The sequence below is a fragment of the Protopterus annectens genome, chromosome 5.part0 (genome assembly GCF_019279795.1).
Source record: "Protopterus annectens isolate FY-2018-M chromosome 5.part0, PAN1.0, whole genome shotgun sequence".
NCBI lineage: Eukaryota > Metazoa > Chordata > Ceratodontiformes > Protopteridae > Protopterus > Protopterus annectens.
In genome coordinates this window covers 357054087-357078914 of record NC_056735.1, presented here as the reverse complement: position 1 = coordinate 357078914, position 24828 = coordinate 357054087, and the positions used below count along the sequence as shown (strand labels likewise).

The 24828-nt window shown below is 43.1% G+C and overlaps 1 protein-coding gene across 1 annotated transcript in view; it reads left to right on the top strand.

Moving 5' to 3' along the window:
• The window catches only part of MED14 (mediator complex subunit 14), a 1872212-nt gene that overhangs the window by 1060548 nt on the left and 786836 nt on the right, over positions 1 to 24828 (top strand). Inside the window, exon 13 of the mRNA XM_044071834.1 lies at positions 21834 to 21968. Coding sequence (XP_043927769.1) covers positions 21834 to 21968 — 135 coding nt within the window. The remainder of the gene's footprint in view (positions 1 to 21833; positions 21969 to 24828) is intronic.

Below are 24828 nucleotides of genomic sequence, written 5' to 3'. Positions count from 1 at the left end.
TTTTATGTAATAATTTTTCAATTGATATACAAATTTCATTTTTTGTTTATATATTTGTTATATCTAACTATGAAGTAGTAGTTGTCTTAGTAAGGCTGAATATATTTATTTGATTGATTGTTTAATTTAATTAAACAATTATTTGTGTATGTGAGTGTATTTATACTCACAAGAAGTTCCAAAGTAACTTGTCTGAGGAAGTGTATGTAATTTGGTACACGAAAACGTTTGCAAGTAAAGGATTTTGGATTTTACCTTGAGGCTGTGCTTTGTTGGATTCACTTATTGTTTTCTTAGTTTTTGGAACTTTTCAAAGTTTTTTTGTGTTTCTATATACATATATATTTTGCTCCCCATTGGGGGGGCACCTGACATCTGGGTCAAGAAAAACTGATGTAATGGCGTCGGCTGCATGTTTTATACACCTGACGACCTGACATCATGGAAGAAGGGACAACAACCGATGCAGGACCCAAGACTTTGTTAATCAGGCCGACTGAGGGCAACCTGCCAGCAGATTACCTAAATGTAATGACTGTAACAGTGAATATACTCAAACATATACATTTATGATAAGTGTACACAACTGTACTATTTTCAACATGTTGACAAGCAAATGGGGGAGCCCAGATATAGACCTGTTTGCCCCCCCCCCCAAATTATCAGTTGGACAAATTCTGCACAAGGACTCCCCACAAACAAGCTTGGAAAGTGGATGCCTTGTCCTTCATCTGGAAAAAATATCAATTTATGCCTTTCCTCCTCTGCCTCTGCTCTCCAAAGTACTACTAAAGATCAAACAAAACAAACCAAGGACTATGTTGATTGCACCAGACCGGCCATGCCAACACTGGTACCCCCACTTGCACATTGTACAATGTGGGCCCCATAGCACCTGCCTCAGATTCCTACTCTATTGTCTCAGCAGGAGAACCAAATTGTGTATCCTCAACTTCAAACACTGAATCTAGCAGCCTGGCTAATTACATAATTTCTCCTTTATCATCCTTCAGTAAATCCGTGATGGATATCATTTGAGAGGCAAGGAGGCCTAGTACCAGAAAGTCTTACGCTGGAAAATGGAAAATATTCTGTGCCTGGAACCAATCTCAAGGGATGAGCACAACAGTGCCCAATTTATCTCAGATCTTACAATACTTAACTGAAATGCTTCATAAGGGCCTGTCTTTCTCCTCCATCAAAATTCACGGCCATCTCAGCTCATTATAACGCAGAACCCCCCCCCCTTCTCTCATCCACTGCTTAAGCAGTTCCTCAGAGGGGCCAAAAATCTACAACCATCCAGGAGAGCTCCTACTCCAGCCTGGGACCTCAACTTTGTATTGGAAAAGCTTACCCTTCCTCCCTTCGAGCCAGCTCCCACTGCGGACTTAATATTCCTTTCTTGGAAAACAGCTTTCCTTTTAGCAATCACCTCAGCAAGAAGGGTATCTGAATTACAGGCCCTCATGGCAGTGGAGCCTTTCATCATCTTTGATGCGGTCAGGGTGTCCCTCAGGACCAATCCCTCCTTCATGCCCAAGGTGGTATCCAGTGTGGCCCTTAATCAGTCCATACATTTGCCAACCTTCTTTCCTAATCCACAGAACAAAGTGGGATGGATTCTGCACTCCTTAGACGTGCACATACAACTTACATTCTACTTGGACAAAACTAAACCTCAAAGGAAGTCTGATCGACTGCTGGTGGCATTTGCTGCAGGGGCAGAGGGGAAGGCCATTTCAAAGCAAACCATTTCCAAATGGATAGGCCATTGAATTCTTTTTTGCTACAAACATCATGGAAAACCTATCCCACAGGGGATCAGACCCCACTCTACCAGGGCTGCATCTACCTCTACAACCTTTCTCAGAGGCGTCCCTACCAGGGACATCCCAGAAGCTGCTACTTGGAGTTCTGTGCATACTTTCATCAAGCATTACCATCTGCCGATTTTCTCTAAATCCAGAGCTGGCTTTGCCACTGCAGTCTTTCAGGGCCTTTTAGCTGGTCCTAATTCTATTTAAATTCCTCCTCCCATCCTTAGCTTTGGGAATCTACCCAAAAGTGTTGACTGCAACAGTGAAACACGAAGAACATAGTACAGTTGTGTACACTTACTGTAAATGTAGATGTTCGAGTGTATTCACTGTTGCAGTCCTGGTTACCCTCCCTCCAGCCCCCTTGTTTTTCCTTTTTGGGTATACCTCTACTTTCCTTTACTATCTTTAAAAGCTTTTTGGTGTATTTGCTTTTTTTTTTGGAGGTATAACCTTGTATATTTATAGAGTTAATTGCTTCCCATTAAGGGGGCACCTGACATCTGGGGCAAGAAAAACTGATGTAATGGTGTTGGCTGCATGTTTTATACCCCTGACAACTTGATGTCATGGAAGAAGGGACAGCAACCGACGCAGGACCCAAGACTTTGTTAATCAGGCCGACTGAGGTGTACTGCAAGCAGATAACCCAAAAGTGATGACTGCAACAGTGGATACACTCGAACATCTACATTTATGCTAAGTGCACACAACTGTACTTTCCAGTGGCCAGAGTTACTATAACACATTTGAGCTTGGGTGTGAATGGGGGGCACTTCAGATGGCCATCTCAGAGAATATGTATTCCTCAGGAGTCTCATCTTCCTATCAGTACTTTGCTGATGAGGACGTTTATTTTCCTACAGGCCTCTCAAGGCTGCTGTCCTTTGGGGGGGGGGGGTCTTGTTTCCAATGAGACAAACGTGGTTGTGGTGTGGTGTCTCAGTAAACAAAACTCACTCCTGTTCCTTGTGCCAGGATGCCATGAGGATGTTGCAGTTGGCCTTTCAGCAATAGGGTCAGTTATAATTACTTTAAAAAAAAAAAACACACTTGGGAGATACAAGGTCAGTTATTGCATATTGATGTCTCATGAGGGATTCTTCAGTTTTTTGTGTTTGTTTTTCATTTCTGTTAACGAGAAGGATCTTTTAGATTTAGGACAAGGCTAGTTAGTGACCTGTACATTGCTGATTAGTAACAGATGTCCCAAAATTTTCAGTCTCATTCATCCTGCCAGTGGTTCAACAGGGATACCTTAACACATCCGTGGCAGAGTTGTCTTTAACTTATTCCCCCATTTTTGTGATCATTACTTTTATTCAAAAGACCAAGCTGTACAAGGCTGGTGTTCGAGCCTTTGCTCCCATTTGGCAAAGATGGACTTGGTTTCCCCATTTACAACTATCCCTTCTCTGCCATCTAATGAGGCTGTCTAACAACAAAATGCTAAAATCCTAAGGCTTTTGTGACGTGGTTTCTATTTCCTCTTCCCAGAGACTTTCCATCCAAAAGACCTATAAAGATAAGTTGAAGCATTTTCTAGCCATGCTCTATAATGACTGGACCTTTTTGCAGCCCTTTTTCCCTCAGGTTTCACAGTTGTTGTCAGAAGGTTCTGATTTATAATTCATAGTCACTAACCAAGTTCCACCTTTGTGTGATGTCTCAGTTCTATGTTGTACATGACTTTTTCATTACTGATTCTCTGAAAGACATGCCAGACTTTTCTGAAAGGTATCATTTTGTTAAGGTTTCTTCTAAGGGACACTTGTTTTATGCTGAAGAAATTAACCCTTTCCCATTTGAACCAATAGCTTCAGGAAAACTAATGTATCTTTCCTGAAAGATAGTGTTGGTGGATATTAAGTCAGCCAAAAAAAAAATAAACAAAAATTTGATATGTTTCTGTCAAGCCTTCCCACCCCATTTGATAGTTCACAGTTTGCTTTAGGACCGAGTCATTTTTTTTGTCCTAGGCAACGATGGAGGAAAATCTTAACTAGTTCATCAGTTTGCCAGTATTCCTTCCAGTATATTGAAGTTGCGAGGAGAATCTTCTTCCATCATTTGGGGGTCTTGCATTAATCTCTGGTGTTATATGGGTATATGACTCAAACAATGCACAAAAAAATTACCAAATATGTTTCGTTTTATTTAGGCAAAATTTGTTTGTGTCTTTCGGTTTTTCCCGGTTAGGGGTCGCCACAGCGGAACTCCGGTCCGCTAATGATTGGCAGTAGAGTTTTACATGTTGGGTTGCCAGGCCTAACGCACAGCCTTCAACGAAGGAACGCCCATTCACGCATGTCGCCACACAGAAGACGCTCTGAGAATCGAACGGGCAACGTCTAACTGTGAGGCGACAACGCTACCGCAGCACCACCACAATATGACAAAATATTGCTTCTGCCACTCATTATCCAGATTTATCTCCTTCTGTCATGATAAGTATGGATGACCTTGTACAGTCAAAGCCTAAAGTTCTTTTGCTCTTTTTATTAACGTGTGTTTATGGCCTACTTCAGTCATGTTCCCGTGAATGATATTAATGCTTTGGCATTTTGATGACCCCTAAGTACCTTTTCAAGTCAGTATAAAATGGATATAGTTTCTTGGTCCAGGTATTCTTTGAGCCACACTTAAGGGCATCCTCCCTTAGAACAGTCACCTAAGAGGGTTAGCTAGAGAGACTGTCCTAATGGCTGCTGACAAACATATTTACCTGATGTGAACTGTATTGATGATTCCCAACATAATACATATATAAGATAATGTCCATCTTCTGTAATTAACCTTCTGTATGATCGTTGTCTTTTGCTTCAGTATTCTTGCCTGTTGTCTTAGGCCTCATTTAAACTATTGTACTGAGGTTCATTGTGAGATGAGAAAGTAGGTGACAGCGTTGGAAAATTTTATGAACCAAGCAAGTCCTGTCACCCACTGTGTACATTCCGATGGTTACAGAAGATTGACATCTTATAGATCTGTCTTTATGGTAAGTACTTATAATTTTCGTTTTAGAAGCTGCGGTGGTACGGCGGTAGCGTTGTTACCTCACAGCAAGATGTTCTCCCATTCGATTCTCAGCTTGGCTTGGGAGTGCCTTCTGTGTGGAGTCTGCATGTCCTACCCGCGGTTGGGTAGCATTCGAAAGACATGCGTGCGTAAATGGGCGTGCCTTCGTTGAAGGTTGGGCGTCGAGCTGGCACCTTGGCGTTTCTTAAAAAATTAACTGCCAATCATTAGCGGACAGGAGTTCCGCTGCGGCAACCCCTTACCGGGAAAAAGCCGAAAGACAAACAACAACTTATAATTTTCGTTTTATCTCCTATTTTCCAGAGAGGGAGGGGATCTCATTTGCCAATTGAATTCCCTTCCAAATAGATTGCTAACTGCATTGTTGTACCATTGATTGGTGAAATTGGTTTTGGAAAATGATGAGGCACAAAGCCACTTCACAACAGTGGAATGTTTCTTCCACTGCTTTTTAAGAAATTACTGCATTACACGTATTTGTTCCATCTGCACTTGCTCTTTTTTTTATTCTGTAACTGTTCATGGAGTTGGGCCTCTTTTGATACCTCACTTTTACAGGATTTGACATCATACGTTTTCACATTTTAACATTGTCTAACTTAATTGCCTGGAAAGGTTTATTTTTCACTGCTTAGGGTTCTCCCCAACAGTCAGCCACTGCACAGGCATTCAAATTCTGGTATAATGACTATATGCTTATTGTATTAGTTGCATTGGTTAATATGCATGTCAGCCCTCTGAAGTGGGTGTTTTTTTCCTTACCTGATGTCTTTTTTTGTATACTGTCTCCATCCAGCAGCTCTGGATGGGTTCCTCTCCTAGGTCAGGCAAATAATGTATATATTTGTATGCTGTGTTGTCTTTTTCGATTCCTGCCTAACAGATTGCCCTCACTTAGCAAATGATGGCTGAGTTGATTTACACAAGGGCCAGGCATGCTGTCTTCCTATAGTGTCTGATGCTGTTACATGGATTGATAGGTGACATGTGTGCTTCCAAGTGCAGGGTCATGAGATGAAAATAGCAGAAGGAAAAATCCCTAGCAATTACCCACTACAGCTGGCCCTCCTCAAAGATAAGCTGGTATGGTAAATGTGTATCTGTTTCCTCTTCAAATCAGTGTTTTACTCCTCCTGAATGCAAGGAATACCTTTGTGTAATGCTTTCTAGTCTGGATGACTGCCTGTTAAATAAAATCATTATTTTGTTTCTGTGACATGTATATTACTTTTTTTTTCAGAAACCATTTAGTAAGCAGTAATGAATTAAGTTTAAGGGAATTTATTGCTTTTTGGTTTTTGCAAGTGCCACATACAGATTTATATACCTGTATTAATTTTAATGTAGTTTTGTAATCCATGTTACTGTGTTCCTATTTCATCTGTCCATCTGATTGATACAGAGATGTTTGCCAGCTTTATTCTGTCCATCTGCAAGTCTATCTAGCCCCAGGCTCCCTCAGATTTTTCGTCCTGTATTTTCCATATCATTACTAACTGTATTGCTACCATAGCAAACAGATTGCTCCAATAATTTCAGCTAAGTGCTCCTTCAGGTTATTCTTCTTTGATAGAAATATTATGCATCTTTAAAGACTAGCATTAAGGAGTTTTGCTGTACATCTTACTATTCAAATACTATGTTTTGTCTCTTGTATTAAGCTTGTTTATTACCATTTCCTTTGTGATCTCTAGATTGGTGGCCTAGTGTCTCTCTCTCAGTCACGATATTTCTACTTTTCTACTTGCACGACTATGTTCAGATTGCTTTTTTAGGATACTGCATTTAGGACTCTGTTTTGGTCAGTCTGTGTCTTCCTTTCACCGTGGAGAAAAGTTTTAAAAAAAGTGGCAAACGCAGTCACAAAATCCCACCCCAGGACACCCATGATTTGTGTGTGGTGTGCCTGGGGCTAAAGCGTCTGGAACCGGATTACAAAATTTTCCAAGTCTTTGGTCTCAGATCCTTGTCAGACCATCGCAATATATTAATCTTAGGACTTCTTCCACCAGACAACCAACCTGTTCCTGGGGATAAACAGGAGAAGAAAAAAGGCGAGAGGGAATAGAAAGAGAAAAGCAGGTGACACAGGCACTTCCATGGACCTGAAAGTTCCTGCACAAGATGAGAGCCAGTCCTTTCCAGCGCTGGCACAGATGCACAAATCTCCAGCTCCTAAGACCATTTTTATTAGAGGCAATATTTCCATTAAGCAATTTAACAGGCACTCTGTTCAGAGAGAGAACTCTCTTACTTCTTCTTCCTCAGAACATCTTCTGCAGCATCCTTAGTCTTTCAGGTCCTTTTTGAGTTCTGTAGAGGTTGATTGGGAGGCAATGATGAGGGCTTTTTTTTAGGTGCAGATAGAGATGGGTGTCATCCCATTCCCCCCTATTTCTAGGGTGGATCGAATTGACTCCCTCACCACTCTTAGCTCCTTCCCCAGTATCATTTCCAGCAGTGGTTGTTTTAGTGCCGACAGTCTGGCATCAACAGGTACTTTTAGCCCAAGTCCAGTTTTTATGCATGTGATACACTCAACACCAAGACCTTCAATGTCAGGTGGCTCTTTGGATTGTTTACTTGACCCCAGATCTTTGATACTGTCCTCAGCACCAACTTGCTTGGGGCTGTTCTTGGTGTTGGAGTCCTCATCCTTCAAACCATTTGAGGGGATGATGTTCCAAGGAGTTTGGACCCAGAGGCCATTGAAATCATGGAAGTGAGGGCAATTCTGCCATCACTGCAGGAAATTCAGAACCTTCCCACCCCAGCATGATAGCTTTTCAGTCAGACAATATATCTGTCATATAGTACATCAACAAGCAAAGTGAAATCAAGTTCTTCCCACTTTGCAGAGAGGCCATGACAGTTTGGCAGTGGACAATAGATTTACATCACTTTCTAGCTGCAAAGCGTGCCCCAGAGAAATGGGTCTGTCTGGCAGACAGGCACAGCAGGTCTGTGCCTCACAAGCGATTCCTCAAACCATCAATAACTCATCAGATATCCAGTCACTGGGGTCCGTCTTGCTGTGATCTCTTCATGTTCCCTTTCAATACCAAATGTAGCATCTCCTTCACCCTGATCCCAGTCCAGTCACCCCCCCCCCCCCCCGCCCGGGTCAGTCACTGCAGGATGCTCTGGTTTGTCAGTTGTCCCACAGACTTCTATATACCTTTCCTCCAATTGCCTTCATTTAGAAGGTTGTACAGAAAACTTTGACATGTTACTCTAAACTAATTCCCATTACTCCACTCTGGCCCAAGCACGTTTGGTTTTTCCCTGTTCTGGCCTTGTTTGAAGAGGTCCCATGCTTTCTTGATCCAGAATTGGATCTTCTGTCCTGCTACCCAGTCACCATCACTCATACCTTCAGAACCTCAGATGAACTACATGGTTTCCCCAGTTCCCACAATGGCAACCAATTCTTCCTTGTCCTGCATGGTGATTCACATGTTGTCTGCTTTTCAAAGACAATCTACCTATATACTCTGGAAGAATAAATGGATATGTTTTTTCTGTGTGGGCCGTTTTTTTGCTTCAGTTGCAGAAGTTTTATTTTTCCCAGCCGTTTACAAGAAAGAGGCTCTAGATACTATACCATTAAAGTACAGTTGGCATCCATTTCAGACTTTGATTCTGGATTCCAAAAATGTTCCTTGGCTTCACAAACTTTTCCTCAGGGATTTATTTCTTCATTCTCCCATAAAAGGTCCTACTCCTCTGAAGGACCTCAGTTTTGTCTGTCTGTAACAAAACATCGCTTTTACCAGCCTTATCTCAGAAATTAAAATTTTTATCATAGACAACTCTATTCTTGGGTGCACTTACTTTAGCCAGGTGGATTTCGGAACTAAATTCTGTCAATTCCGTCACCTTATTTCATAAGGATAGGGTCATTCTTAAAATCAACCCATCCTTTATTCTAGAAAGTAGCATCAGAGACAAATCTAAATCAACCAGTACATATACCAGTATGCTTCCTAACCATGCCATCAAAAGAGAGTATTTATTACATGTCCTGGACATTCATAGCCAACTCAAATTATTTTTCACTGAACCAAACCATTTAGAAAGTGTAATCCATTGTTCATCTCCTTTACCCCAAACAAAATGAGCACAAAATTGTCTAAGCAAACATCAGCTTCACACTTCTCTACTCTTCCAGAAATAAAATTTTACTCTCTAAATCAAGAGCTTGTTCCACCAGATCTTATGCAGTCAACACTGCCTTGTTTTCAGAAATTTCTTTGTGATTATATTTTGTACTGCAGCAACATTGTCTACATTGCACAACTTTGCTAAATAGGTTTTCAAAATGAAGAAAGCAGTCACGACGAATATTCACATCCCCGAGCAGGAACTACGAATGCCATCAAGCTGACTGCTCAGAATGTTTATTTTTTCAGAAGGAAAAAAATCGACATTTGACACATAATGGGCCACTCACCATATTAAAAAAAAAAAAAAAAACACCAGAAAAAAGCTAAACACATGTCTACTGTTTTGCAGGAGAGCAAGCCCCCCCCCCCTGCGCTCCCCACACCCCCTGCTAATTATATAGTCCAACTCCAAGATCACACTGCAGTGAGTTAGAGAGTAATTTTCCCAGTCAACACTGTAGTGCGATCCAGTTCAAAACACTGATGTACACAAACTGCGAACACAAGCTACATGTTGACATTTCAGAATTGACACTATTTGCGTTCGTAGTTTTGCCTTTTTCACCCTTACCTTTGACCTTTTGACAACAGGCAAGATATGTTTCACTATTTTGATAGTAAACTGCTAAATACTGGATGTCATATTTATCTGTAGAACTTTCTTTGGAACTTCACTTCTGAGAGCTATCTTGCCATGATGCCACCTGAAAAATTAGGTAGCTGGATGTTCTATCCCCACAATCGGATCTGATGGATGAAGTAAGGTATAGAGGTTATGAGCTTACCACAATGCTGGATCCTTTTCATTCTTGTCTATTTATTATGACATCTCTCCCTTCTTCCATGTTCCAAATTTCCACATTATTCAAGGGACCTGCAGAATATCTGCAACTTCCTTGCTTTCCTTCCATCTTTCATTATGACATCTAGTCTATAGTTCATGTCCTTCTGGCTGGTAAACTTGATCTGAGGTTAGTGAGGGAACAGAGGAGTTAAGGGAGGAAAATCTCATGGAGCTCAGGGTTAGGAAAACTAGCAGGCAGCTGGATCAGATCCAATAAGTTGCTCTGTATCCAACAGTCATATTGGCTGGACTAGAATGAAAAGGATACTGCATTGTGGTAGGTACATAACTTCAGATGTTATGTTGTCCTATCTCGCCTTCATTCTTTGCTGGTTGAGTTTGGGGGGGGGGGGGTTGTTCTTCTGATTGTTTAGTAGTGGTATTAGTAGTCTGCCTTGTACTCTTGATAGTCATGTCTAAAGATGCTGAAGAAGCGAAGCCTTCGGGCTTCAAAAAGTGTTCTCGATACAGCTAGAAAATCTCCTTGACAGATGGACACACCAGTTGTGTGTACTGTTTAGGTGCTGTCCATCTGCAAGAATCATGCTCTTTTATCCATGCATTCAGCTCTAGAATTTTATTGGAGAGGAAAAACAAGTTAATTGTTGGGGGATGATTGAAAGTTCCTTTTTCTGAGCCACTGGAAGGGAAACAGAGATGTTCATCGTGTTACCCTGCTGCAGTCATCACACTTGGGTTATCCTGTCGTCAGGCGGTCCAGCAGTCGGCCGGATTTCCAAAGTCTTGGTCCGACGTCGGTTGCTGTCGCCTCATCCCCGACGTCAGTGCGCCAGGTGTATATATATTGCAACCAACGCCATTTTCTTCAGTCTTTCTTACTGCGCGGTGCCTGAAGCAGAAGCAGTTCGCAAGTGCCGGTTGGCCGACTCCTGAGATTTTCGAATTTGAATTTCAGACCAAAGTCTTCTATAAAGCTAAGTACCCCATTGGGGAAACTTTTCTTGCCTCAGACCGATGTCAGAAAAAGTTAACGATTGTATTTCTTGTGGGAAGCAAATACCTCATAAGGATTTTCTTTCTTATTGCATACCTTGCCTAGGCCCTGATCACGACGTCACTTCTTGTCGTTCTTGTGCTAGATTTAATAAACGTACTATTAAAAGACGATTTGATTTCGCACGACACGTTTTTGGTAGAAAATTTAATTACACCATGCTGTCGGAGCTACCGACTACCGGCGTGCACAAAAAGCGCAGGGACAAGGACCGACAGCCCAGGCCTAAGCCCGATTCCGAGGCCTCGGTTGATCTGGTCTCCGGTTCTCCGGATATCAGTGAGGCTCCGACGCAGCCTCTGACTACCGCAGTTCTGGAACCCGAGACCGCTACAGATATTTTGACGGAATGTACTAGGCCAACGCAGCCTTTTACTTCAGGCTCTTCCGACGATTTACCTTCCAAGGACGTCGGTGCTTCTGAAACGCCATCGGTTTCTGAAGGCGTTTTCAGACCGACGACTCTTGCAGTCAAAACGTTTTCCAAGTCGAAGACTCCTAAATTGAAAAAGGCTTCACTTCAGTCTCCTGTTCAAGGCTCTATGCCTAAGAAAAAGATGCTCAAGATGGCTGAAGATTTGATTTGTCTTATCAGGGGTTCTCAGCCTCCTCCTGACAAAAGGCCTAGACAAGAGGAAGATTCTGCTTCCTCTGAACAGCTGTCTATTTTTTCGGATTCCTCTGAGGACCAAGACTATTCCTTCTCTCCTTATGAAGATTCTGATGCTGAGGACTCTATTCCCTCAGCTTCCCCTCCAGGAGATTACTCTTTTGGGGAAACTTTACACACTATGAGGGAACATTTTCATTGGGAAGGTCAGGATTACTCTGATTCCAAGAAAAGGCTCAGAGAGTTTATTTTACTCCCCCAACACAGACCTCTAGCCATTCCTCCTGTTTTGGACATTGCGGATGATGTCTATTTAGAATCCAGTTTCAACCCTGACTCTCTACCTCCTGCCCCAGCCAAGCCTGACAGATACTACAGAGTACCTGATTCTCACAAATTCCTTTACAAAAGCCCAGTAGCTGACCTAGAGACCATCTCCCAGGGTCCCAAGGGGGCTAAGGCTTCCATGGCTAAAAATCCAGTACCTTCTGAAAGGGATTCAAGAGCACTAGACAGATGGGGGAAAAAGGTTTACACCTCAGCCACTTTAGCTATGAGAGCACTAAACTGCCAATTTCATATGCTTAAGTATCAGCAATTTCTGATTTCTCAGTTAAAACAAAAGATAACCACCCTCCCTCAACAATCTGAATTGAAAGAAGTACAGGATTTGTTGCACGCCACCGAGCAGGTGGGCAAACATACCTTACAATATGGGTTTGATTCTTTAGAGGCCTCCTGCAGAGCAGCTGTCACTGGATCAGTTATACGTAGGCATGCCTGGTTAAAGGAACAAAGTCTGCCTGATCATGTTAAAGCAAAACTACTAGATGCTCCCTTACAGCAGGATGTTCTTTTTGGTGTTAAAGCAGAAGTAGTTTTAAAGAAAATGGAAGATAAGGCAAAATCAATGCAGACAGTCAAAGATTTCCTACAAGTACAACCCCCTCACTTCAGCCGAAACTGGCCAACAAATAATTGGTCCTTTCCAGCCTCCGACAGGCCTCAGAGGGGTAAATACAGGCGCCCAAGGGGCAGAGGACAACCACAAGCTCAGTATAAACCTCGCCATTGGGGCACTCCAACCCAAAAGGGAGGAGAAGACAGGTCTCAATCCACCAGAAGGCAAACTCAATGACTTGCACCTCAGCTGACCAAACAAAGCTCTTTTGTCAGCCCCCCTGGGGGGAAAACTAGCACTATTTGCAGACAACTGGCACATGGTCACAAAGGTCAAATGGGTCCTAGACATAATTTTACGAGGATACAGATTCCACTTTCACACCTTGCCAATAAAAAGAGGAATGCCAAACATGCCACAAAATCAAAGGGCAGAGGCTCAAAAACAAATTACAGCTCTCATGGCCATGAGAGCCATTCAAAGGGTACCAACTCAAGAGCAAGGCCAAGGATTTTACTCAAGACTCTTCCTAGTACCCAGAAATGAAAATGCTTGGAGACCAATTCTGGACCTTTCAATCCTAAACACGTACTTACAAGTTCCCAAATTCAAGATGCTAACACTACAGCAGCTACTTCCCATGTTGGGCAAGGAAGCATGGCTGGTAACGTTGGACCTCAAGGAGGCATACCTGCATGTCCCTATCAGACAAAGTTGCAGAAGATACCTCCGTTTCATTGCAGGTTCAACCCATTATCAATTCTCTGCACTGCCCTTTGGCTTATCTACTGCACCCAGAGTATTCACAAAATGCCTGGCACCAGTAATTGCATACTGCAGACAAAGAGGAATTCAAATATATCCATACCTGGACGACTGCCTCATCCAAGCAGAAAGAAAAGGCATTCTCCTACAACATCTGCCTTTTGTGAAGCATCTACTAAATTGTCTGGGGTACACAGTAAACGAAAAGAAGTCAAAACTAGTACCTTCACAAAAAATGACATTCCTGGGTGCCAGCTTGGACACAACGGCCCAGAAGGCTTATCTTACACCAGACAAGCAATTACAACTGACTCAATACTTCAAGACAATGGCAACAAAGACCCAATTAACTGCAAGAAAAATTCTGCAGGCTTTGGGCTTCATGGCATCTTGCATTCTGATAATACCATTTGCAAAGCTGCATATGAGGAAATTACAGTGGTACCTAAAAAGCGTATGGTCTCAACACAGTCACAGCTTGGACACAGTGATATCTCTCATCCCCTGCCTTCAACAGGAATTTCTATGGTGGGCACAGGCATGTCACCTCAACAAGGGTCAGCCTTTCACCTTGCCCCCACCCAGGCAGACTATCACAACAGATGCTTCAGACTATGCCTGGGGGGCACACATGGCAGGGCAATGCATTCAAGGCCTATGGACTGCAGAACAAAGAAAACTGCACATAAACCAAAAAGAGATGCTAGCTGTACAGAAAGCTCTGACAGCCTTCAAGGATCTTCTACAGCCAGGACAGCTTGCAATAAAGACGGACAACACCACAGTAATGTGGTACATAAACAAACAAGGGGGCACACATTCCTACCCTCTATGCAGGCAAGCAATAATCTTATGGAACATAGCTCTGGCCTACCAAGTCCAGTTACAAGCTCAATTCCTGCCAGGACAGAAAAACACATTGGCAGACGACCTAAGCAGAAACATCAAAGATCCCCACGAGTGGAAGCTAGACCCACAAATATTTACAATGATAACTCAAAGATGGGGCCTACCAAATATAGACCTGTTTGCCAGTCCTCAAAACTACCAGCTGACAAAATTTTGTACAAGGACATCCCACCATCAAGCTTGGAAAGTGGACGCTCTCTCCTTCAGTTGGAAAAACCTGACAGCATATGCCTTTCCTCCATTACCTCTTCTTACAAAGGTACTTTTGAAGGTCAAAAAGGAGAAACCTCGAATGATTCTCATAGCCCCAGACTGGCCATGCCAGCACTGGTACCCGCTACTGAAGAATATGGCTCTCAGCCCACCATGGATATTGCCTCAAATACCTCATCTGCTCACGCAGCAGAACAAGCAGATTCTACACAGCCAGATCAAAACCTTAAACCTGGCTGCATGGCAAATCAATTAAGTATCCAACCTGCACCTCTTTCACAAGCTGTACTGGATGTTATTCTAGAAGCCAGGAGGCCAAGCACCAGGAAGGCTTACTCGGACAAATGGAAAAGGTTTTCTGCTTGGAACCAAGCTAAATGCCAAGACACAACTCAGCCTCATATGCCTCACATTCTGCAGTATTTAGCTGAGATGTTGCATAAAGGACTTTCCTTCTCCTCAATTAAGATCCATGCATCAGCTATTTCAGCTCACTACGACACAAATCCACCTTTATTTTCAAATCCTCTCCTAAGGCAGTTCCTCAGAGGGGCAAAAAACATTAGACCACCTAGAAGAGCTCCTACACCAACATGGGATCTCAATTTTGTTCTGGAAAAACTAACGCTACCACCTTTTGAACCAGCTTTTTCTGCAGACCTTCAGTTCCTATCTTGGAAGACTGCCCTGCTCCTGGCAATAACTTCTGCTAGGAGAGTCTCAGAATTACAGGCACTTGTGGCAGTGGAACCTTTCCTCATTTTTCATCAAGACAGAGTTTCTCTACGAACTAATCCTTCCTTCATGCCTAAGGTGGTTTCCAGTGTAGCTTTAAATCAAACCATCCACCTGCCCACTTTCTTCCCCAATCCACAGAACAAAGGTGAGAGACTCCTGCACTCCTTGGGCATTCACAGGCAGCTTCGTTACTACTTGGATAAAACTAAGGCTTTCAGAAAAACTGACCAGCTCTTTGTTTCCTATGCTACAGCTTCTCAAGGGAGGGCCATATCCAAGCAAACCATTTCTAAATGGATAGGCCATTGCATACGATTCTGCTATACCCATCATGGGAAACCAGTTCCTCCTACCATTAGATCCCACTCTACCAGGGCAATAGCTACCTCTACAGCCTTTCTCAGGGGGGTTCCTACCAAGGAAATTTTAGAAGCTGCAGCTTGGAGTTCTGTACACACCTTCACCAAACACCATCACTTGCCTCTTTATTCTAAGTCCAGGGCAGGCTTCGCCACTGCAGTTCTGCAGGGCCTCATTGCCTCCACTAACCCTCTATGATGCCTCCACCCTACCTTAGCTTTGGGACTCAACCCAAGTGTGATGACTGCAGCAGGGTAACACGATGAACATAGTACAGTTTTGTACCTACCATAAATGTAGATGTTCGCGTGTTCACCCTGCTGCAGTCCAGGTTACCCTCCCTCCAACCCTTCTTATCTACTGGCTAAATCTTTGCTATGCCTTACTCATGTATTTGCTTATAGCTGAGGGGATTTTGTGTCTGTACAGTGTTCACACCTTTTGGTACTAATTTGGATCACCTTTTTGGGGGCACCTGACATCTGGGGCAAGAAAAACTGAATAAAATGGCGTCGGTTGCAATATATATACCCCTGGCGCACTGATGTCAGGGATGAGGCGACAGCAAACGACGTCGGACCAAGACTTTGGAAATCCGGCCGACTGCAGGACCGCCTGACGACAGGATAACCCAAGTGTGATGACTGCAGCAGGGTGAACACTCGAACATCTACATTTATGGTAGGTACAAAACTGTACTTTCCTTGAAATCCTCTCACCAGTCTCAGTACCCTAGATCAGACAAGTCTTCTAAGAGATCATCTTCCACGGCTCCAGAATCAGAACCATCAAAGAAGCAGGCAAAAAGGATTCATCCACAGCCCGAAGGCTTTCGGGTCCAAAAAAAGCTACCTCTTTGGCTCCTCTGGTTATTTTTGAGCCGACAGAATATCATATGCGGAGCCGGTCCTCAGTCCTGGAACCAGTCTCCTCAGTCTTGCATTTATCTGTTTTGCAATCCATCAGATCCTCGACCCCATCCTCTCAGTCCTCCAGGAGTCTCTCCGATGACTATGTGGAGCGGGTGGTCAAGAGGCTGTTAGACACCGGCACTGGCCAAGATTCTGTTGAGTCCAGCCCAGAAGGATTTGGGTCAGGCAACCATCACTTCCCCTTCTTCGATTCCTCCTCTGACCCATGTTGTGGCTTTGGAACCAGAGTGCTTGGATTTGATTGCAGTGGAACCATCTGGGCCGAGACCACCTCCAGGATCTTCTGGCCCGACTTCCGCTCAACCTCCTCAGTGCCAACGTCTATTGAGGGGTCTAGGGGCCGACACTCCCCTGTCTGGTCTGGGAGGAGAGTCTGGTTGGACAGTTGTCTGATCTGAATCTACCTCTTGGGTCTTTGGCGCAGATGACCTTGGCACCTACATTGGCCACAGAGCCCACCGCCTTGGCTGTGGGGCAGTCTCCTTACTCTTCGGAGCCAGAAGCTCCCTCGGAGCAGGGTCCTGGTGCTTTCGAGGTCATGAGGAGAGTGCTGTCACCCCAGACTCTTCCCCCAAAAGTGCTGGAGTCTGCCTCTTTACCATCTCTTCCCCCAGGCATGGAGACCCAAAGTCCCAGGGCACCCCATTGAGCGAAACCATCTCTTCCGAAACCTCTCCCGAGTACCCCTGTGGAGAGGTCCTTTGTAAGAGGACATGTAAGAGGAAACATCTAGACTCCCCCGAGGAGTCTATCACTTCAGACATGGACAAGATGAATCAGAAGGATCCCCACGGTCACCCTCTGAGGATGTTTCCTTTGCGAACATCCTAGAAATCCTTAGAGAGGTGCCTGGAAGTCCATTAACCCTTCCGAGGATGAGTCCATGTACCTGGAGTCATTTGGGTCTCTCCCCTTCACCTCTTGGGTGACTCCGCCTTTCGATCAACTCCTAAACGTAGTCAGTTGAAAGCCGTGGGGCTCTCCAGAATCTATGGAACCTGTTCCAAGGAGGCCAGATAAATTTATTACAGTGCTCCCTAATAAGGAATTCGTTACAAAAAGTGTCCTGGTAGATAGTATGGTGGTGGCGGCAGCCACCAAAAGGAATTGTCTGAGACTTCCTCATTTGTCCATCCACTGAATAAAGAATCTCGTACGCTGGACAGGTATGGAAAGAGTATGTTTTCATCAGCAGCCTTTACCCTTAGGTTGCTGAACTGTTTGACCCATTTTGCTAGGCTTCAGAGGGATCCCCTGAAGGAGTTTGGTGATGCCCTTCAAGGTTCTATAGTTGCGGGGGTTTCAGACAAGGTGACCTCTCAGCTTTCTAGCTTAAATTCTGTGGTAAACTCCTCCATGCAGCTTATTTCTTATGCGGCCGATGGAGGGTGTAGGGCAGCGGGTACAGGAATCTCCTTAAGGAGGCATTCCTGGATGTGGTTATGTGAGTTTGCAGAGCCCTTCAAGTCTTCCTTTATCAGCGCCCTATTTGATGGTTCATCTTTGTTTGGGCCAAAAGTGAGAGAGACTCTGACCAGGTGTGAGCAAGAGGGAAGGACTCTTTCTGCTGGAGGAGTCCATTTTTCCCTCCCTACCAGGCCTTACCCCAAAGGCCAGAAGGGGGGAAAAATGTGGTTCCTTAAGTCCCAGAGAGCCTTTCCAGATGCATGTAGTGATTCTTCCCCCAGGGACAGAGGGGGAAACAACAATGGAAGATGCCAACCTCGTGGCAGAGGGAGTCTGCAAAATCAGGGCAACAAGGATAGATTCCTTGGTAGACCCTTCCAGCACTCCTGGAAGGAGGCCCATCTGTCCACCTCTGGAGACAGTCGAGGGTCGCTTGTCACTGTACCCAAACGCCTGACTAAATATAACAAAGGACAAATGGGTACAAGTGATCCTATCTGGAGGCTACTGTGTACCCTTTTCCTCTTCCCCTTTAGAAAAGAGGTCAGTCCCGGATGTTACACCCAGTCAGAGGGACCAGGCACCCTTAGAACTTCAAAGGTTGCTAGAAAAAGAGAGTCATAAAATGTCCCCGCAGACCAGATTGGATCCGGAACTTACTCTAGGTTCTTTTTAGTTCCAAAAAAGGCAGGGGACTAGATGCCCATTTTGGATCTCAGCAGACTAAACAAGTCCTTAAAAAAAATCTAAGTTCCGAATGGTGACACTGCAGTCAATACTCACCTTTCTGGGGAAAGACAATTAGATGTGCTCGATTGATCTCCAGGATACATACTACCATGTGAAGATGGATAGGCGATCCAGGAGTCACTTACTCTTTCGGCTGGGAGCCAGTCATTACCAATTCTGAGCTCTGCCCTTTGGCCTCACTACAGCCCTCAAGTGTTCAACAAATGCTTGGCAGTCACGGCTCACTTGAGGCATGTAGGATTCCAGGTATTTCTGCACTTGGACGACTAACTCCTAACTGCCACCACCAAGCATCTACTAACCAAAGCAAGAGACACCAGCATCTGCCTTTGCTCTCAACTAGACATTACGATAAACTTTGAAAAGTCTGCCTTGTTGCCATCACAGCATATTTTATTTATAGGAGCAGACTTAAACATGAGAAATGGTAGCAAAACTTCCTCCTGACAGGATACAAGTCCTATGCCAACAAGTAAAAACCTCCTGACAAAGAAGAAAGTACAAGCAAAGGTTTTTGTAAAGATCTTGGGTACCATGGCGGCAGCGATAACCTTGGTACCTCTCGCATGCTTACACATGAGAGTTCTCCAGTGGTTACTTTTCACCCAGTGGTCCATGCAGGAGTTACCCATGTCCCACAAGATTATCATAACGGAATCCTGCAAGAGGGACCTATGCTGGTGGCTTCATTCTACGCAGGTGGTTTTGGGCAGACCGTTCATTCCCCCACAACCAATAGCTACAGTGACCAAGGACACTTCCCAGATGGGGGGGTATTATCTGGGGAAGACTGTCCAAAGAGTTTGGCGGGAATACGAGAACCCCTTGCACATTAGTGTCCTAGAGATGAGAGCAGTGCTTTTGGCGTTGCAGGCATTCCACAACTCCCTTCCACTAGGAACGATTGCAATCCAGATACAGTATGTCAGTCGTGTGGTATATAAACAAACAAGGAGGAACCAGATCTTACCCCCTATGTCGAGCGCCTCAGAGTATGGCAGTGGGCAGTCTCTTCCCAATGCTTTCTAATAGCAGCGCATAGCCCAGGGAAATCCAGCGTGATAGCAGACAAACTCAGCAGAGGTATTCTAATGCCTCACGAGTGGTCCCTGAAGCAGGTAATTGCAAAACAGTTTTTTCGCAAGTGGGTCCAGCCTTGCTGTGACCTTTTTGCCACATCCATGACCGCCAAATGCAGCAGCTATTTTGCACATATCCCCCCTCTGGGGGGAGTCACCAGGGGATACACTTGTACACGACTGGCCTCCCGGTTTTCTTTATGCTTTCCCTCCATTTCCTTTGATCCCCAAACTCCTTCAGAAAGCCAACACATTGAGAAGCAGGTTAATAGTCATTGCCCCATACTGGCCTCGTCAGATTTGGTTCTTCTTATGGCCCTATCTACAAGAGGAGCCGTGGATTCTGAACCCAGTTCCAGACCTCCTGACTCATCCATCAGGGACACTTCATCCCTTGGTCCAAACCCTCAAAGTGACAGTTTGGCTGCTCTACTTCTACTCCTAGCCAGGCTTCCAAATATATCTCCCGCTGTGAAACATATTCTGATCTCATCCCATAAGACAACTAGAAAGCTTTATGTTAGCAAATGGAAAAGGTTTTCCTGTTGGGCTCTCAGCAGTCACATTGATCCTTTCACAGCCCCTGTAACATCTGTTTTAAACTTCTTAGCAAAACTTTTCAATGAAGGTGCAACAGCAGCTACCATAAGAGTTCAATTGGCTGCTATATCAAACTACCATATTGGAGAAATGGGATTCAAAATTATGTCCCATCGACTGTGCAAAGCCTGTTTGAGAGGTATCTTTTTTGCCAAGGCCCCCAGTAGAAGAACCACCAGCTCCCTGGGACCTCAATTTGGTATTATCCACTCTAATCCTTCCACCATATGAACTGGCTTCATCTTGTCATCTGAAGTTCCTAACGTGGAAAAACAGTCGTCTTGGTGGCCATCATGTCAGCTAGGCAGGTATCAGAACTCCAAGCATTGTCTATATGTCCCTCCTACATGGTTTTCCATAAAGACAGAGTTTCCCTTAGAACTAATCCATCATTCCTCCCAAAAGTTTGTTCGAGACTAACTTGAATCAGTATTGACCTGCCTATTTTCTTCCCAAACTATGGCAACAAGGCAGAATATAAATTACACTAATTGGATGTACACAGGCAATTATGTTTCTACCTAGACAGAACAAAATAATTCAGGAAATCTGATCAACTATTCATATCCTTTGCAGTTAAAAAGAAGGGCGCCCCTATATCAAAAGTCACTCTGTCAAAGTGGGCTTACTGATGCTATTACCTATTCATTTACTTCTCAAAATAGACAACTACTGGGAAAAATAAAAGGTCATTCAACAAGAGCCATTGCAACCTCATCTGCTTTTCAGGCTAGGATAATTTGTGCTGCAGTGACATGGGTAAAACCTCATACCGTTATCACTTATTACAAAGTAGATTTAGCCTCCCAGAACAGGGCATACTTTGGATCCACCGTTCTGAAGAGTTTGTTCCCTTGAGCCACCCAAGAAAGAAGGTGCTGGGGGATGCTGTCCCAACCAGCAAAGAATGAAGGCGAGATAGGACAACATAACATAAAGAAGTTATGTATGCACCACGTTCCATGTTTGTTGTCCATCTCTCCTTCATTCTTGCGTCCCACACTCCTTCCCCCAACCTTCGCTCCTGGAGAATCGAGAGGTCTTTATTGGATTTGGAACTCATGTTCTCTGATTTCCCTTCTTCAGTCCTAGGTGGCACATGTTTATGTATGTACAATTTTATATATATATATATATATATATATATAGATATATATATATATATATATATATATATAGATGTATATATATATATATATATATATATATATATATATATATATATATATATAGATATAGATATATATTTGTGTGTGTGTATATATTTTGTGTGTGTATACATATATGTATGTATAGAATTGTTACTCTGTTTAGTAATTTTAAACAAGATCTGGGTCATCTTCCTAAGCATGATGGGATAGGTTATAGCCTCCAGCCAGTGGAAGCTCTCGAGCTTTAGTATAGGCCTAGTCATAACCGATTGTCTGTTCCGAATCCAAGCAACAAAGAATAAAGGTGAGATGGACAACAAACATGGAACATTATGGTGAGTACATAACCTCTTTTATTCTGTACTGGCAAATCTTAAACATTTTTTTTCGCTTTAGTGTAGTAGTCAAACTTTTTTGATACCTTGTCTTTCTCAGGAACCCAAGTTTAATAATGAGACTAAAGAGGTCTTCCTTAAGAACTTGTTTTGTATTCACATTGCTTATGTGAAAACAAATTTTTATTTAAAATTTCAGCTGTCTGGTGACCAAAATGCAGTGGAACCCAAAAAGCCAAAACGGTGTGGAGAGGTATGTGCCTTCAATAAAGTCCTGGCACATCTAGTAGCCATGTGCGATACAAATATGCCCTTTATAGGACTCCGTTGTGAGGTAAGGAGCAACCATCATTGTTTGTTAATGTGAATGGCATGTATTTATAAAGAAAAAATATCTTTTTATCATGCTTACTATTTTGTATTTTTCTGATTGGTTCACTGTGGTGCACTAGCTAACTAATGTATGTACCCTAGCTTCAGGTTTGCTTTTGTGTAACATTATTTTAGGATGTGAAATATACACACAGTACATTTAGAGAGAATGTTTAACACTTGCAAATATGATAATCTGCAGTATTTCTTGTTCAAAATGTTTTTATCAGTCATCAGTGTTGAATCTGTGAGCCTGTTTGATTTGAGAACTGAGCGATGTATTGCCTTTGCATGTATTGCTGTTTCCTTTATGTACTCTTTTTTTTTTTTTTTTTTCCCCAACCAGTCATTTTTTTTCTTGTTGTTGTGTAATAAGGTATCAACTAAAAATCTACAATGGCCAGTCTATTTATAATGCCACTAATAAAATGTAGTGCAGTTTTGATGTTGTAATTCAAAGTTACTTGCCTAGAACATTTTTCCAAATGTATTGTTAATTTATTGATTATTATTGATAATCTGAATCCACTGGATTAACAAGATTATACTTTGATGAACCTTCTTTCATTTATGGAATACTTCATGTTGTTCATTTGAATTTGTAGTTTCAGTAGTCCTAAATACTGGAACTTCCACTTTAGCAGGCCCTGACATCTGACCTAATTTCCGACTGCATATCCCTTCCTGTGGCAGACATCCTCCTGTTTGGGATATCAAGATACTTCCAGTATAAAATGGACATCTGCACACTCCATATTAAATATTTCTTGACACACTTCACATTGGTTGCATCACTGCATTAGTGTCTGCTGTCTGGTATGCTTCACCCTGCTCCAGAGCTCTTGACAGGTAGCTGCGTCATTGAGGATCATCCTTTTCCCTTTTTTCCCCACTGGATTCTGTATAGGGTTTTTTGTCTAGCTAAAACATAGCTCTTGTTTGTGGAGATCAGCCACTTATCAGGGCCTATGAGTAATAAATTATTTTTTTTCCCCAAGAAACATTTTTATTGAATTATTACTTATAAGCAATCATACATTTATATAACTGAAAACAAACCATGTTGACAAATTTTCATTTGCAAACACACATCAAGTATAATCTGTACAGTCATATCAATCAAAACATTACATAGCTCATTCAGTTCCTGCAGTCCCTTAAACCTCATTCCTCCTGCAAAACATTATTCTTCCTGTATTGTTTCCACAATTTCAATTTTTTTTGTTTGCTTCTATCCTTTTCTAAAGATTAAACTTCTATTTATTTTAACTCTGCTACTTTATTCAGTACTTTTAGTGCTGTTGGATTAAACTGTAATTTTCATTTTCTAGTCATTTTTTTTTTTTGGCAGCTACCAGAATTAAACTCAGCAAGGCCTTACTATGTCCAGGCTGTTCAGGTTCTGTATCACAGCTTAAAAGAAATAATAATTTCATTAGTTATACCAAATTTGCTCACCCAGTATTTCTGACAGAGTAGTCTGCAGGGATTTTTTAAAGTCTGCCAAATTGTTACACTCAAAACTATAATGTCCTTTTATTCATCTGTTGCACTATTCATTACATGAGGGATTTCCCCGCCTTAGGTGACCCAACGTTGGCCAGTATGCAAAAGACTTTTGCTGCTGTAAGGTGTGTGGTACATTGCACTTAGGCTGCAATCAGATGGCCGTAAAGGTGACGTATGCACTCACCATCCTCAGAACTTCTCTGCTGCCAGATCTGAATGCCAGATTCCAATGTACGGTCTGACTCAGTCATTTGCAATTCTTCAAATTTCAGATAAGTGCCCTGTTGGGGAATTTTTTTACTTTTTTGCTACTGTTTTCGTTAGGGTTCATGTGAACCAAGAGAGGCAAGTGCCAATGTGGATGACAAATTCCCACACAAGAATAACCATCTCCAGTGCCTGTTCTGCCAAGGCCCAAACCACAACCATAAAATCTGTTCTATTTGTCAGGAAAAGACCTTAAGAAGTAGATTATCCTCTTTAGCTATCTACCATGAGAATCAGCTCTTAGAGCTGCTAGCAAAAAGCACTATGGAGGGAGGGTGAACTGATTTTGAAGTGGAATGTCAAAAAACAAAGGCCTGAACCTTCTGCTGCGTCTCTGAATACTGACGTCTCTCTTAAGGTGTTGGATAGCCCGGAGACATGCCTGGTTCACAGCTCAGATCCACAGGCTGAGCCTGACATCCAGGCCACTTTGGATCAAGCATAAGCACATCCACAGAGGTCGAGCAGGCAGCTGTTTTGGATGCCGGAGGGGAACCACGGCTCATGATAACGAAAGGCCCTAAGGGAATTCTTCAGACCTTGTTAGGGAAGAGGTAGAATCTGACCGGATATAACATAGGCCTATGTCGGGGCCTTCTACCCTACATAGGGCAGACTTGCATGGAAAAGAGAGACAAAAAACAAAACACTTGTCTCCACCAAAAGAACCTGTTAGTGACTGGTAACAATTCACACAGAGCCTTTTCAATGCCCTTATGTCCTTTAGGCCTCCTCCAGGTTCTGCAGCTCTCTCTCCTAGTACTCTCACCGAAAAAGGACTAGGGAAGAGGATTCTTCAGAGGAAGAGTTAACTTCAGGAGAGGAATCTCTGGCTTACTCTTCACAGATCCCTTCCCCACTGGATTAGGCTTCCCCAGAAGAAGCCAATGGAACAGATTGACCTTTGGAAGAACGTTCCTTTGGAGAGAGACTAGCTAAAATGGCAGACCATTTTAAATGAGATAGCACCCAAATATCTTAAGTACAAAAATATGCTATGAGCTACTACAGGTGGAATCACCTAGCCCATGTTTTTAACCAGCTTC